The 17,557-nt window shown below is 36.5% G+C and overlaps 1 protein-coding gene across 2 annotated transcripts in view; it reads left to right on the top strand.

Moving 5' to 3' along the window:
- The window catches only part of ap3s1 (adaptor related protein complex 3 subunit sigma 1), a 30,138-nt gene extending 13,098 nt beyond the window's left edge, over positions 1 to 17,040 (top strand). The window contains exons 5-7 of one of the 2 annotated variants that reach the window (XM_008114033.2): positions 1,603 to 1,710; positions 4,040 to 4,081; positions 16,468 to 16,703. In XM_008114033.2, coding sequence (XP_008112240.1) covers positions 1,603 to 1,710; positions 4,040 to 4,075 — 144 coding nt within the window. In that variant the 3' untranslated portion in view covers positions 4,076 to 4,081; positions 16,468 to 16,703. Of the gene's footprint in view, positions 1 to 1,602; positions 1,711 to 4,039; positions 4,082 to 16,467 lie in introns of both variants that reach the window. The other variant, XM_003223030.3, reaches the window with a different exon arrangement.
- Positions 17,041 to 17,557: the final 517 nt, after the last annotated feature.

The raw sequence follows: 17,557 nt of genomic DNA, 5'->3' as shown, positions 1-17,557 counted from the left end.
AGTAGTAGTATTACAGCTTGATAGATGCTTACAGAACGAGGCATTAGAGGGAGTAAGTAGCTTCGTTTTGCATTAGAAAATGATACAAGCCACATGTTTGTATAAAGAACAGAAAAGCCACCTTTAATGATTGTGAAGGAATTTTCCTCCCATATGTGCGTGGCTTTGTGAAGATTTTCTGTTGCCAAGTTTATAATGATTTTGTTGTGGAGAAGCAGTTTGTTAAAGAAACCAGAACCAACTTCTCTGGAAACCTTAACTGAACTTTCCCCCTTGTATGTGCAATCCCCTTCTCTGTTTGACACCTCTGAAGGTTGCTTGGGGACTATTGTAATTTTTTCCAAGAATGCACACTTTGACTGGAACATTGAATACTTAAGAAGGCAAACAAGAAAATCGCTTCCTCACTCCTGCCCCCTCCTATTTTCCCAAAGGAAGTCTTTCCTCTTGCAAAGTACTGATCCACTTGCACATCTGGATTTGGGGGGGGGGGAAGTGAATAAATGAGCAAATTTTGCCCTTGTACATTATAATTAAATAAACTTTTTGAAATATGATCTTGCTTCTTCCTTGAAGCTGAAATGCTTTTAGTCATGGGATTCATTAACCTTACAGGCCAAACTTCCTTCCCACATCACTTACAGCTTGCACCTTCTGGATTGGTACAAATATCTTTCTTGCTAAATTATTTTTGAGTATAAGAAAACATTGCTGATGGGGTGAGTCATGTAAGTGCACATATGTTGATTTGCATCATTTCTGAACATGAACCCCTAAGCAAAAGCCATGGCACATACATGCTGTAAATGGATTACATGTGCATTTAAAATCATAGAATTATAGAATCATAGAATTGGAAGAGACCTTGTGGGCCATCCAGTCCAACCCCCTGCCAAGAAGCAGGAAAATTGCATTCAAAGCACTCCTGACATGTGCAGTTGCATATGCATATGTTGTACAATAGCACTGAAAGCGGATACGACAGCTCAACTAACTATTCAGCTATGTTCAATATACTATATTGTCCTTGGGCCAAAGCTTTTCAAGGCTCTTGATGAAGACTTAACATCAAATAGTTCTTACTTTACAATTTGAGACCCTTACTCTGTTGGAAAACCTTCAGCACAGCAGTTTTGTGAACTGGAACAAAGTATTTTTAAAAAGTTGTTCTTTCCATCTCCTTGATTGTTTCCATTGTGCTGTCAAATGTTGTTAGAAAAATAGTGTTCAGTGTTATACAAGCTCTGATGTTTATGCAACTATGAATAAAATTTCCAGCAGAAGAAAAGCTTTTAAAAATAAAAGTAATGTCTGTAACCATAATGCAATCATTGTAAATGATTAGGATTGCCATTCGTATTACAAATCTCATTTAGTAGCTATGCATTTCTATTCAGGATGAACTGACTGGAATTCAAAAGTTTAGGTTTTTACAGCTATGGAGCATTGACAAGTATTAAGTGTTAGCCATCTCAAACTTAAGTATTTGATGTGTTACTAATTTTACATTGAAGAAGCTAATTTAAGAAAAATGTCACCTAGAGGATGTTTGTGATGTATTGTTTTAATCTATGTTTTTAGTTTATTTTGTTATTTTTTTAGGTTCATAATATTCTTGCTGAAATGGTGATGGGTGGAATGGTTTTGGAGACTAATATGAATGAAATTGTCACCCAGATTGATGCTCAGAATAAACTGGAAAAATCTGAGGTAAGAATGAAAAGCACTAAAGCCAATTAGAGCATGATCATGGAACCTGCATGATGTGAAATTGTCCTCTTATCTTTTAGTATTGCTTTATATTCCGCTACTTGTATTGCTAAAAACAAACATGTAGTGTGTGGCATGTAAAAGCCTTCCTTGATTGCTTAATTAGCTCAACATTTCCTTTCTGTCAAACTCACATCTGCCATTGGCATCTGTTTAGAGACATTTCTGAGCTTCCTTCAGTCAAGGCTTCTGTCTTCTCCAGCATGTCTTTACTCTCAGACAATCTTAATTTAGTGTTTAGTTTTTATAACACACCTATGAAGAGTTATAAATAGGAGATATATGTGTAATTTGCTATATAATGGCCAAAGTTTGAGTAAGAAATGAAAGACGGTCTAATCCAAAGTTCAGATAATTTAAATATCTGTCTTGGTTCTTAGTAACTGATTAATTTGGGAACTGGTGCCATCATGTCTTAAAACTTGTGTTTTTTTCCTAATAAAATAAATCCGTATTTCTGGGGTTATGAAAATAACTTTTTTGTACTGTGGACATTTAGAAACTGATATGACTTTCCCCCCACACATAAAATGACTGGGAATATTGGAGGTCCTATAAATTAACATAATTTGATTCTCTTAAAATTAAACTTAATGAGTTCATAAAACTATGATCACATTTCTGGATTATTCTTTTAAATAAAAAGCAGTTAGCTGTAGACAGTTGAGTTCTAAAACTTTTTCATTTTGTTTTCTCTCCCCCTCTCCAGTATATGATCCAACAAGAGCAATACTGTAAATGCAAATCTTTTCTAGAGTAAATTGTAGTGTTAATATTGAATTTCATGTCCCATTTGACTCCTCCCAAATAAGAATATATGATATGCTCCATTCCTGTTTGATGAATAAAGGAAAATGATTTTGCCAGTTAATATGCTAAAATTTCCTGTCTGACTCAACCTTCACAATATTTTTTTTCTAATTTGCAATTTGGACAGCATTGGCTGAGAAGTACAGAAATGGTGTAGCACATTAAACGATGCATGGCAATATGCTAGTGCAATGATATCAATAAAGATATGAAAGAAAATTGGAATCAAACTTGAACTGTGTGAAAGGTTCGGAAGAAGAACCCAATAGGCTATTTATCACTTTTGAAGTACAGTTTTTTTATTTTAAAAACTCTTAAACTTCTTAAACTTTTGGTTTGAATGATTAACCTACAGCTTGAGATTTCAAATGAGGAGGCTGCTTCAGTGAAATAGATCAAGTTAAATTTAATTTCCATTGAATCATCTACTTAGCAAAATGTTTTTTTCTTGATTTCTAACATGAAACTTTATAGATAGGTAACAGACAAGTAGTGGTCATTGTGACTTGGGCTGTACGTGCTGCTTATTAGAGAACAAAAAAAGCAAGACAAAGTATATCTGAGTACACTAATTGGTTCTTTTCAGGCTATTTGGACATTTTGAACATTTACATGTGAACTTCTAATCCCAAATGTTGACTGTGATCCAAAGTTCCCCCTCTACTTGTATCCATGGTGTATGCCTTCTTAATTCCATCTCTAGCCATAACTCCCCATTCATGGTTGTACATTATTCTAGGGCCATCCATCACTCAAAGTTGCTACAACAAGGAATTTGCACAGTGGGAAGAAGTGTGTGAGAAAGCCTTGGTGCACACACAGAACAGTATATGTGGTTCTTTGGATCCCAGTCAATTTTTTGTGTGAATTTGCCTTAGCTCAAATTAATGTACACATATTGCTTTCTAAAACATGGATAGCAAGACATTGGCTCTGTGGATTGTTCATTTTCAACACAAAGCTCCAAGAAACTCCAGAGCACTTTCAACAGATTTTAGGCAGTTTTGCTCTACTCTAGAGACTGCACCTGTCAGTGATTTCGTCAAACGTGAACAGGCCCATGCTTCTGTAAACGATTCATTGTCTTTAAATGAAATCAAAGGGGTTCTTTCTCACTCAAGAGATGGTATCTACCATATGAATTTATAGGATACGGAGCATTCCCAACTTTTATTTCTCTCATTGCAAGTTATGAACAGTTTTAGCTTCTACAATTAGAGGTGTGTCAGTCATGCAAAAAAGCAAGCTAATAAAGTTCTAGGCATTTGCTAAAAGGATTGAAAGAGGGAAAACTGGATGTGGGTTTGTCAGGCACTATAAGTGACATGGAAGGTGTCCTCTGGAAAAACTGTTGTGTTTGTGTAGTGTTCAGATGGGTGTGAATTTGGTTGTTTAAGTCAGTCCTCATTTTTTCAAACCACCTGATCTTTTCTAGTTCTTTCCATTCTTCTCTTTACAGACCTTTATCTTTCAGTCTCCCAGACAGGACAGGTAGATCCAGGTATTGCCAATTTGTGCTTCTATTTAATAAAGGGAAAGCAAAATGATGTCAAAGGCAATAAATATATTAGGCCAGACTCAAAAATTATGTGTTGATAAACCCATATTAGTCTTTGTAGCCTACTTTTTGTGATAGTTTCCCTCATCTTTTATTGCCTGTAGTGTATTTTCTAGATTGTCATTAACTTCATATATTTTATTTTTTTCTTCCTTTCATTAGCATTCGGCTTTGGGATTTATATCTTTAAAATGTTATTGTATCATTTGTATTCTTGCATCATGAAAAAAAATCTCATTTAGTTGGTACAGGTAGAATTCTTCCAGCTGCAGAACTGCACATAAGCAATCAGAAGTTTATAGGGCTTTTGTTGCCCTCCCCGCCTCCCTTCTCCTTCAGTTTGCTTTTGAGACATAAGTCCCTACAACTTGGCTTAACCATAATTAAGTCTTATGTCAACAATTTTGTTACAAGTAGTTTATGCTTTCTAGGGGTTTTGCTTCACCAGGATTTTAAAATATGTTTCCACTTTGATTGCGAATCTGGAAAAGTAGGAACCCTGGCTATTCTTAATTGCAGAAAACATCATTGTCAATGTAACATTTAAAACTGAGGAAGACGGTAGCATGCTTCAGAAGGGGAAGAAAAAGGGATTATATCATCCCATAACCCACTTCCATTTGCTTTGTTGTGGCATAGGGCTGTAAATCTGTGTATCCTTGACTAAGGATGCACTAATGTGAACTGCAGAAATTGTAATGGTCTATAAACTTGGGTAACTCCAAAGACCTGAATCTAATGGCACTTTTGTGCAACCAAGGGCCATTTCTTGTCACGCAAGGAAATGGAATCTTGAATTTCTCCAGTTTTATCAGCCTACCTTTCAGTAAACAGTCTCTCGTGTTATTTTAAACACTCTTCAGAACAGGGATCCACCCAGAAATGACTTTTAGAATAGGAAGGAGTAGAACATTTACCAGAATTTTCCATAATACAAATGTTTTATTTTTATTTTGTACTCAGAAATAGTTCCAGGAAGTTATTATAGGATCAGATGAAGACTTGAAATTTAACTGTGTGTTATCTAAAATTGTCTCTATTTTAGTGCTCATATTTGTGGGCATCGCAAGCAGTCAAAATATCCAAAAGTTAAAAATAGTCAAGAGAAGTAATTGGTGGTGCAGCTAGGGTTAGACCTTGAGGCCAAAGTCCAGAGTCCACAAATGATCACACAGAATAGCGAATTATGAGACAGATACACGGGGGCCTTTTCAGACAGACACTTGTAGCTTCCATCTTATTTTTTAAAAAAAATGTTTTCTTATCTCTGTGTGTGTGCAGATGTTCACTTATTATGAAATTTCTAAGTTATATTCTTTACTATCATAAGTGGTACTTATTATTAAATGAAATTAATCAGCATAAGGATAGCAAGGTCTATTTTATGCCTGTAATCATGAAGGATTTGTGTAAGTTTGTAATGTAAAGCTGCACATGCACATTTTTTTTTTCTTTGTCAGGGCTGGAAAACCATGCTGGCAGGGTAAGACTTTATGTGTGTTAACTTCTAGAATGGAATTGACTTTAAGAGAGCTGACTTCCAAAAAATGAAGGAATTACTGAGCGGCATTCCATGGACGCCAGTATTAAAAAACAAGGGAGTTAAGGATGGATGGGAGTTTTTCAAAAGTGAAATACTCAAGGCGCAAATGCAAACAGTGCCAACAAAGAAGCAAAATAAGACAAGTGCAAAGAAGCCAGAATGGATGTCCAAAGAACTTCTAACTGAGCTAAAGCTCAAAAGTGACATGCACAAGAAGTGGAAAAGGGGAGAAATCACCAAAGAAGAATTCAAACGTATAGCCAACTCCTGTAGGGAAAAGGTTCGCAAGGCTAAAGCGCAAAATGAGCTCAGGCTTGCCAGGGACATAAAAAACATCAAAAAAGGCTTTTTTGCTTATGTTGGTAGAAAAAGGAAGAAAAAGGAGGCTATAGGGCCACTGCAAGGAGAAGATGGGGTGATGGTGACAGGGGACAGGGAAAAGGCAGAACTGCTTAATGCCTTCTTTGCCTCGGTCTTCTCACAAAAAGAAAGCCATCTTCAACCTCAGCAACATGGAATGGACGATGGATTGGGGGAAATCCAACCCCAAATAGGGAAACAAGTTGTCCAGGAACACCTGGCCGCTCTAAACGAATTCAAGTCCCCAGGGCCAGATTAGCTACATCCAAGAGTATTGAAGGAACTAGCAGAAGTTATTTCAGAACCACTGGCAATTATCTTCGAGAGTTCTTGGAGAACGGGAGAAATCCCAGAAGATTGGAGGAGGGCAAATGTGGTCCCTATCTTCAAGAAGGGAAAAAAGAACGACCCAAACAATTACCGTCCTGTCAGCCTCACATCGATACCAGGAAAGATTCTGGAAAAGATCATTAAGGAAGTGGTCTGCGAACACTTAGAAACAAATGCAGTCATTGCTAATAGTCAACACGGATTTACCAAAAACAAGTCATGCCAGACTAATCTGATCTCTTTTTTCGATAGAGTTACGAGTTGGGTCAATACAGGGAATGCTGTGGATGTAGCCTACCTGGATTTCAGTAAGGCCTTTGACAAAGTCCCCCACGACCTTCTGGCAAACAAACTAGTAAAATGTGGGCTAGACAAAACTACGGTTAGGTGGATCTGTAATTGGCTAAGCGAACGAACCCAAAGGGTGCTCACCAATGCGTCGTCTTCATCATGGAAAGAAGTGACAAGTGGAGTGCCGCAGGGCTCCATCCTGGGCCCGGTTCTGTTCAACATCTTTATTAACGACTTAGACGAAGGGTTAGAAGGCACGATCATCAAGTTTGCAGATGACACCAAACTGGGAGGGATAGCTAACACTCCAGAAGACAGGAGCAGAATTCAAAACGATCTTGACAGACTAGAGAGATGGGCTGAAACTAACAAAATGAAGTTCAACAGGGACAAATGCAAGATACTTCACTTCGGCAGAAAAAATGGAATGCAAAGATACAGAATGGGGGACGCCTGGCTTGACAGCAGTGTGTGCGAAAAAGACCTTGGAGTTGTCGTGGACAACAAGTTAAACATGAGCCTACAGTGTGATGCGGCAGCTAAAAAAGCCAATGGGATTCTGGCCTGCATCAATAGGGGAATAGCGTCTAGATCCAGGGAAGTCATGCTCCCTCTCTATTCTGCCTTGGTCAGACCACACCTGGAATACTGTGTCCAATTTTGGGCACCGCAGTTGAAGGGAGATGTTGACAAGCTGGAAAGCGTCCAGAGGAGGGCGACTAAAATGATTAAGGGTCTGGAGAACAAGCCCTATGAGGAGCGACTTAAAGAGCTGGGCATGTTTAGCCTGCAGAAGAGAAGGCTGAGAGGAGACATGATAGCCATGTACAAATATGTGAGGGGAAGTCATAGGGAGGAGGGAGCAAGCTTGTTTTCTGCGGCCCTGCAGACTAGGACACGGAACAATGGCTTCAAACTACAGGAAAGGAGATTCCACCTGAACATCAGGAAGAACTTCCTCACTGTGAGAGCTGTTCGACAGTGGAACTCTCTCCCCCGGGCCGTGGTGGAGGCTCCTTCTTTGGAGGCTTTTAAGCAGAGGCTGGATGGCCATCTGTCGGGGGTGCTTTGAATGCGATTTCCTGCTTCTTAGGAGGGGGTTGGACTGGATGGCCCATGAGGTCTCTTCCAACTCTACTATTCTATGATTCTATGATTCTATAAGGGAGGAGATGAGGAATGGGCACGTCACGTTTGAAGTACTATGAATCATTGTGTAAAGGTGGGGTGGTCTAAAACACCAAAACAACCTAGCTGCACCACCTTTTAGGGGCCAGTGCATTAGAATATTCTAATTTAAGTAGAAAGGGAAATTGGCACACAGTGTGTCTCACATGGATGGTGTGTTTATAGTTGTCCAGAAGGGTTTTGTATCCCTCTTTGGTATTCCTTAGAAGACTTTAGAAAAACCTAATAAATTAGGAGTTCAGTGTTCAGAAGAGTCCACAGAGCAGAAGTTAGCATCCATAGTTCTCTATACATTAAATCATTCATGAGCAAACTTTGGCTCTCCAAGTGTTTTGGACTTCAGCTCCCACAATTCCCAGCAGCCGGTAAGCTGGCTGGGATTTCTGGGAGTTGAAGCCCAAAACACCTGGAATGCCAAAGTTTGCCCATGCCTGCATTAAATGCTTTGTAAACCTTGGCTAATTTGGTAAGCAATAAAATCACATAGTAGTCTATTGTATCATCATTAGCTATGCAGGGAAATGAACTTCAAATTATACTATGTTCTAATAGATTAAATTATATAAATAATTAAATATATAACTTTTAGAGTATACCAAAAATGTCCCAGAAAGCCAAATATTGTCTCCAGTTAGAATGGCATTATATTTTATACTATTCAGGGTTCCATGACAAAATTAGATAATGGTTTTAGATTCTTACAGGAACCATAATGTACAGAATGAGCAGTCCAATCAGTTCATGTCTTACTCTTTGCCTGTTTCCCCAAACTATAAAAAGTTTTGAAGTGTGAGAAAAGGGGTTTAAATTTGTGTTCCTTTTTTGAAGTAGTATTGCTCTATTTTATGTTTTGCTTGTACATATTCTGTTTTTATTTTTGGGTCTGGCAATTTAAAGAATATAATAAACAAATTTTGAGAAATCATGCCCATCCATTACTATCGCTGTGATCCAAGTGCTTGAAATTTCAAAAAGTATGTCTTAAGTCTTCTATCCGTTTGGCATTTTGATATACTTGCAGACCTCATTTTGTTTTTTCTCTAATTCTGTTCATTTATTTAACTTCATGAAAAGAGAACATGACCATTTTTTTATATTCTGTACTGCATCCTCCCATCCTCTTCATAACCCTGCTGCTTTGAGTCATACTTGTTCTAGGAAGAAGGGTTGATACAAAATACCAGCAGATGTGTTAACCACACATCAAATATATACTGGAAAATAGGTGCATATAAAAGGAGTTGCCTTTTATAATGATCACAGTCCCTTGGGAAGCTCTACTATCTGTCATTTGGAGGATGATTTAAGGTTTCATAAGAGACCACAACTAAAGCACTTTGATAATCAAAGGAAAATGTACAGCTTCCATATTACTAAATAGTGTCCTGAAATATACTTTTTATTCCTGCTTTTTTTGGTAACTTGAAGGAACATAGCTTTCTGACTGTTGTCAACTGGGTGAAAGTAGTTAATATTGTATGTTACCACCTCAGCATATATCTCTGTATATGTTGGAGTGCTCAATTTGTCGCCACAAGCCAGTGTCGCTGAAGGCCTTAAGAGTATAGGTTAGATCCAGAGGAACACCCACAGAAAGAGGTCAGTGGAAGATGACTTTCCTTATATTCCTATAACTAGTAGTGGCCTGAGGTTCTTGAAAACTTTTCTGAGGCTTGGGAAAGGACTGTTTTGAGTGGATGGCTGAATGTAAAAGTGGGATTGTAAAAATTCAGGCAAAGGAACCCACATATCCATCCATGAAAAGTTGCTGTGGTTGCCAAAAAAGAAAAGAAAAAGGTTTTCTATCAAACTTTTTTGCTGCAGGTGTTGCAATGGATCTAACCCAATGTCTTTCAGTGACTCATGCGACTTGTGTGTTCATTTAAACTGAGATTGCAAAGCAGCTGGGGCAATGTATTGTCTGGTTTATTGTAATTCTAGCTGTCTGTGATCTCATACTGTACTTCTAAAACCTTCTGGACATGCTTGGCCTCTTGTACTCTGTACAAAGTATCAGGACTGACTGTTCCTTATTGAGGTGAACAAGAATCCCAGAAATAAGCTCTTCAATTGCTTGTGGATGATTAGATTTCAGAAAAACAATTGATTATATTTAATTCCTTTTCTAAAATATGAAAGGAAAGTGTTTACTTTTTGATGTAGGCATACTATCAATTATTTTAGCTCACAGAATTTGCGTTGCAACAAGATGGGAGAATCTTTTTGTACATAACTATTTCACATAGAAAGCTGCAAAGTAGATGAGATCTGTCTATCATTAAAGCAAATGCATGGATAAGAGATATCGCCCCTTCCCCCAATAATAATCCTGAGCTACCTTCACTGTTTCTTTAGCTGTTTCTACTCTAATATCAGAACAGAGTGCTTGGAAGTGTTTCCTTTTTATTACAACTGGGGGATTTGGGGAATTATAGGCAGAGGCTGTGTCAGGTGTGAATGAAAAGAAGAAAATAGATTAAAAGGAACTTAAAGTATCATTCTAAAAATGTTCATTGTGTCTTAGAAGTACTCTGTGAAATTTATCTTGTGCCTAAAGTTTTGATGTTTGATAGATCAGGCATTTTAATTTAAATGTGTTGATGATATGTTTACCAAATTAAAATAAGGTTTTTGTGTTTTTCTAATAGTGATATATAGATAAATATATTGTTCATACTGGCAGATGTTCTGCTTAATAATGGGAACAACAAAAATGAGTATTTTTCCATTAAAGCCTTCTCATGAAAATCATAAAATAAACTCAAGGTCTTTATTAACTAAAATGTAATCATGGTGTCTAACCACAGTAATTCCTCATGTTTTGTTTTTTTGAATGATATTTTCTTAAGCTAAAATACATATTTATACGTGGAATTTAAGAGTTTTACTTCTTCTGTTAAAATGGTGTGAAGGAAGAAGAAGCCAAGTGTTTGATAGCTCACTAAAAGGAGCAAAAAGAAATAAACTGTCCTGTTCATCATCTTAATATGGAGGGGAATAGATTGTTTTGGAGTTTAATAAATTGATTATGTCAGTGCTTACTGTTTTTTAGTACAACTAATAATGTTGAAAACTAGGCAGATTTTGGAATAGAGATTGACTCTATAGTTCAAAAAAATCCTTGAAACTTTGACATGATCAGGCTTTTGGTCAGAAGCCAACAGTTGCAAGTGTGAAATATCTTGCTATGATGTCAAGGTATCAAGTGCTATGTTTGAAATAACTGGTGCACATAAGGCATTTTCATAATTTCCACCCTACTACCTGTCTTGAAGCTATCCTTCGCAAGACTACCTTATCAAACTATGTTTTCAACTATAAGTGTATTTCCAGGCATCTTGTAATTTCGTGAATTGTTTTGCCTGGCCCTTGGCTGCCTTTCCTTTTTATTCATAATCAGATTCCCACCCCTTCCACTGCATTGATAGATTGGTTCGGAGCCTCATTCAGTTTTGCTTGCTACTTCTCTTTTTTCTTTTCACTTGATCAGTTATTTGCCTCTAGTTCTTTAGAAACATCTGTTTTGAGTGCATGAATCATTATATATTTTGTGCTTTCTGGCAATTTCTAACTGTGACCTCAAATCCTAAGGTTGAATGGATGCACTGCACTGTATATATCTTTAGGCAGAAAGTGTTTGCTGTCGAGGAGACCACTGGTAAAGTGTCTTCATCAAAATAAAGACTGTAGGAGGCTTGTCAGCCATTGAACTTATGGACAAAGGGTTTTAGATAAAAATCCAGTACACTTTGATATTGAAAACATTTCTCCTATTTTGCATATAAAAGAGTGGTGAAGTATGATACATTATTTTAAAGTTCTAATCGTTTACAAAATATATGCCCCAGTTGTACCAAGAGAAGCAAGCCTTTCTTCAATTTTTTGGTTCAATAAGTGATTGTATACCATGGATCCTTGGCCTCCCTTGGAGTTTGGCTCTCAGACCCTCCAGAGATAGCAGAAAATGCAGATACTGGCATCTCTATTAATTAAATGGCATAGGGCAGCAGCAAGACCCAGTCACATTCTTCAGGAATTGAATCAGTTTGAGGTCTGGATGGTGATTATACAAATGGCAGACAGTGGAGGAACATTGAGGGCTTTCTTTCATGTTATTTTGTGGAAGATTGTTGTCTGGCCCCCAGAGTTTGAAGCTGGATTTGAACTGCATTAAACTGTCAGCGTGAATAGGGTCCAAGATTTTGGACACCAAGGCTTGAATCCCTACTCAGCCAGGCTAGTGATTGAGTAGCCTTGAGCATGGTATACACTTTCCAGTCAAAGAGGTAAAAACAAATCTTGCCAAGAAAACCTTGTAGTAGATTTTTCGTAAATCAGAAACGGCTTGAAGATACATACAGTAGAGTCTCACTTATCCAACACTCGCTTATCCAACGTTCTGGATTATCCAACACATTTTTGTAGTCAATGTTTTCAATATATTGTGATATTTTGGTGCTAAATTCATAAATACAGTAATTGTTACATAGCATTACTGAGTATTGTGTCAGTGTCATAATCCAACATATTGAAATACTTTTTCCTGTCAAACTTGTTGTACAACATGATGTTTTGGTGCTTAATTTGTAAAATCATAATCTAATTTGATGTTTAATAGGCTTTTCCTTAATCCCTCCTTATTATCCAACATATTCGCCCATGATATTGTGGACCCACTTTATAAGCCTATCTTCAACAGAATTATATTCTTCAAACTGTAGTCCTGTGCATCCTTAATTTGCACATTGGACTTGGTTGGCTGGACATTTAGCACCACAGACTCACTACACAAGTCCTTCCAGCAAAAAAGGAAGTTATTTGAAAGGACTGTACATTCCCACCTTTTTCCTAATCAGCTCTGTGTGAAGACAGGATGCATTGAGTCAGCAAGTTTAACTTCTGAGTAAACATACTTAGGATTGGCTTGTTAGTTAAGAACCATGTTAGGAAAAAAAAATAAGAATGCTCTTCCCCTTTTATCTTCTGCTACTAAAATTATTTTTCCAAAAGCAACCTTGACATTTTAAATACTCTCAACTAAATAAATACTCATTTTTGGAAAGGACAATTAGTCCTTAAAAAAGCAACATCACACTACTTAGATTTAACTGGGAGCAAAAGAAAGAGAAAAGGAAAAATTTCTACCTTTAAGCAGCACCTTTTTATATTTGAGGGAATGTCTATTGAGTTTCTAGATCCTCCCGCACTATGATTACCTTCTGCTAGAAGTTGACCATATAACGTTTTAATGAAATCCATAAATAAATCTGCAAAAGTCAAACCTGTAAATATGGAGGGCCAACTGTAGTGCTCTTGCAGCATTTGACACTTCTGGCACTATAGTCACTTTTTTTTTTGGGGGGGGGGGGGGGGAGGGGAGTCCATTTTCCAGAAAATATAGGAAGAGCCTTGTTTCCATAATGCCATATATAAACCAGAAAGCCAGAATCTCCCCCCCCTCTCTATATATACAGTAGAGTCTCACTTATCCAAGACTCATTTATCCAACGTTCTGGATTATCCAACGCATTTTTGAAGTCAATATTTTCAATATATCGTGATATTTTGGTGCTAAATTCATAAACACAGTAATTACTACATAGCATTACTGCGTACTGAACTACTTATTCTGCCAAATTTGTTGTCTAACGTGATGTTTTGGTGCTTCATTTGTAAAATCATAACCTAATTTGATGTTTAATAGGCTTTTCCTTAATGCCTCCTTATTATCCAACATATTTGCTTATCCAACATTCTGCCGGCCCATTTATGTTGGATAAGTGAGACTCTACTGTATATGCATGTATATAAAACCAAGTTTCAAAAAAGTATACTGTATTGTAAAGTGAAGGATTTCCCATCCACATTTCATTTTCTCTATAAACCTGTAAATGGGGGCTGGAAAATTCTTCAGATTCTACTTTCAATACTAGAAAGATCTGTAGGCCAAAAAACCCTAACACTACCATGAACATTACAGTAGTTTTCAAAAGTGAATGTAAAGGCCCATAGAGTATTTAAAATAATTCCAAGGCACATGTAATAAACACTGACGTGTAATGGGGAGTAATGTAGTATAGGCAGGTAACATTCATTACAGAAAATTCATCAGCATTCAAATAAGCATGTGTTTTCTTAACCTGGATAATTTTTAAAACCATATGATATATAGAAATATTGTAGGTTGGGCAGAGAAAGGTTTTAATGTGTTGTTGAAGGCTTTCATGGCCAAAATCACTGGGTTGCTGTGAGTGTTCCGGGCTGTATGGCCATGTTTCAGAAGGGGAGAATGCTTCTGGAACATGTCCATACAGCCCCGAAACCTCAGCAACCCAAAGGTTTTAAAATTTATATCAAAGTGTAAGTCCACACCCATTAATAAAGAACACTGCCGATGACATGTTCTTATGATACAAAAACTAGACCTTTGCAGTGCTGTCACTATATGATTCTGTAAGCTGCCTTGAGTCCCCTCAGGTGAGAAAGGCGGAGTAAAAATGCTGTAAATAAATAAATATTATCACAAGAAAGAGATAGCACCTGAATATTAATAAGAACTTCAAGATGGTAATTGCTGTTCGGCAGTAGAATAATCTGCTGCCTCAAAGCATGGAATCTTGTTTGGAAGTTTTTAAACAGACCGCCTGTCAGGTGTGCCTGGATTGTATTCTTGTATCGCAGCGGGTTGGACTTTTGTGATCTCTTCCAAATCTATGATTTCATGGTTGTATGAACTTTCTCATAGCTACAAAAACTAAAGAGAAAGAGTGCAGTAGATTATTCTTTGAAACAAAATGTATTCCATTTTTTTTTAGGACAATGTAAAACGGGTAGACAACACATACCCCATGGGCTGCAAATATCATTCTTAATTACTGAACATTATGTTACTGGAATGTGATGGGAATGTGTGATTAAAATTCAAGCAACCCCATTTAAAGAATTTAGTTCATTTTTATGGCTTATAGCCGATTACTGCCAATTTGAGTAAAATCTGTAACAAACTTTATAAAGAAACAAGACATTTGCTCTTGAAGTTGTGGTTTGTCTGTTACAGGCCTTCCTATCCCTCCCTTGGATTGCTCTGCCTGTAAGTGAAATGATTATGCAATCCAGACAGTTTTGTTTGAAGAGACTTGAAATCCTGCATAATCCTGGTTTACTTCAGGAATCCATTATTTCAAAATACAAGAATGCAGTTGGGGGTAATAAGGCTAAAAATATTCACCACCAAGTTCTTTGATCTCCTATAAAGAGTGTTACATACAGTATTGCTGTTTAACAGAAGATACAACAGTGGCAAAATATTAGATATTGCTTAAAACCATGGACAAGTGTGGATATAATCTATATATCTGTAGCTGATCTCTGCCTTTTAAAAGTATATAATTGAATTTGTAGGATTAATGGCATATTTTTAAGTGCCAGAGAGCAAACTACAAGTAATAGAAACATATTTATAATATTTAATTATGAAAACTTTAAATGATCTTCTGCTTTAGCTTTTGTACATGTTTTCAAAAATTTCTCGGAACATATAAGCCTAGCAATTTATTTGAGTGCATATTGAAATTCTCAGGATTCTAGGAAAAAATACAAAAAAGACACTTGAATCCACTGGCTTTACAATGCTTTTATGTTATTTATTTCCTAGCCTAAAGTGTCAATATATTTGGTTATCTTTTGACTTTGTCTTCTCAAAATGATAGTTTTGAAAGGAAGATCCCTTTACTTCCTAGAAACATAGGGCATATGATTTATAATCTAGAAAGGTTCATAAGACCAAAAGGGGGTTGAGGGTGGGAGAAGCATTTTACATTTGAGATGATTAATCTAATAAATTTAGACTCTGGAGCATTTCCCCCTCTAAATCTAAAGAACAGATCTGAGATGGTGAGAGAAAACTCAGATGTATTTTTGTCTAGCTGTAAGTTATCCAAACAGATACTTAATGGATACCTTTTTTATTTGCAGACTCAGTTGAAATTTAAAACACTGTTTAGCATATAAGTTTTTGAGGGTTTTCAGTGTTTGTTTTTTTTTGTTTTTGTTTTGGAAAGTCCCTTGTACTGGATGGCATGGGGAAAGGATCTTTCACCATTCACCTCGGTAAAGCACTTAAGACAATAGGCATTAAATAATCAATGTTAAAACTTCTTTGCTTTTTATATAATACAATTTTGGCATCTGATTAAACACTAAGACTTTACGAAAAAACAGCAGTTTGTAAGTGAGATTGTATAAGTGCAGGTCAGGGGCAGGTATACTGTACTTTATGTAGGCTACTTGGAAACAGTAGAAATCAAAGTCAGCATGAACTTTTCCTTATCTTTAACCTCAGTTTGGTTGTTTTACTGAATACATGTTAATTTTGTTCATCAAGCTGCCATTGCATGTGTTAACTATATTTTAGGGAATGTGTGAACTGCTCTTTTTTTCTCGATCTGGTTAAATATTTCTGAATAATCCCTTTTCATCCCAACCCAAAATGTCATCTGTTTTTCTAACCATAATGTTAATGTCTTGTAAGATTTATTGTAGTAAAGCTTTATCTTAGTAGCACATTGTTGATTATAGTGGACATCCTTTTAGCAGTATTTTTTTCTTCTGTATACAGGCTGGTTTAGCAGGAGCCCCAGCCCGGGCAGTTTCAGCTGTAAAGAATATGAATCTTCCAGAGATCCCAAGAAATATTAATATTGGTGACATCAGTATAAAAGTGCCAAACCTGCCCTCTTTTAAGTAATTTGTGCACTCCAGGTAAAAAAAATGAAAAATAACTAGAAGATGATTGCATAAATATTTACCAAACCAATGTTTTGTCCTTTGAATAAAAAATGAAGGTACTCTGTAGGTATTCTTTAAATAAACTATGTATAATTTGTTTTGTTTTGATTAGTGAACTGAAAGAGAGTGGGTGATCTGTGATTTCTCATTAACATTCCAATGACCGACTAAGTATATTACGTCTAAAACAATCATGTAATTTTCTGGAAAACAATTAAAAATATTTCTTTCGTTTGTGAAACATGTTTTTTTGTATAGAGCAAGTGCTGTAATTAATATAGCAGTCCTGATCATATTTCTTTGGGGCATTTAAGATCCAGATATATGTCACGCATAAAATATATGTATATGTTGCATGATAGCATTCAGTTGTACTTTTTAAATAAAGATGTAATGAATTAGACTTTAAGTATTTGTTTCATATCTACACTGTTAGGAACAAATTCCTTTTCCTTTAACAGATGTGCCCATGTCCTGTACAGGATGGTTTATGTTTGAAAATTAATGAAGGTTTTGTAACACATCAATCCATATTCCATCAAGGAATAGTCGAATCATGAACAGAACATATACTTTAGATATTTTTTCTTTTGCTGGTTATGGGGACTGGCAAATAATTCTACTGGTAATAAAACCCTAACCACCAGACTGTGCAATAGGTTATGACTGTCTTTTCATCTCTCACATAAAATTCAACATTTCATGCTTTTACTTCCAATGGTGAGCAAGTATTTCTTTTGAGCATAAAGCTAACTAAATCTAGTGTGATTTTTCATCACCTGGCCTTCTTGCCTAAATCTGGCCCCTCTACTCTCATAAGACACGCTGTGTTTCTGGTTCTATCACTTCCTCATATGTCTTCATTTCTCATCCTTTCTGTCTCTAAAGTGTTTACTCTGTTCTTTCCTTTAGAACAGTGG

This window comes from Anolis carolinensis, chromosome 2, assembly GCF_035594765.1.
Source record: "Anolis carolinensis isolate JA03-04 chromosome 2, rAnoCar3.1.pri, whole genome shotgun sequence".
NCBI classification, from domain to species: Eukaryota; Metazoa; Chordata; class Lepidosauria; order Squamata; family Dactyloidae; genus Anolis; species Anolis carolinensis.
This window is presented reverse-complemented; position numbering and strand designations above follow the sequence as displayed.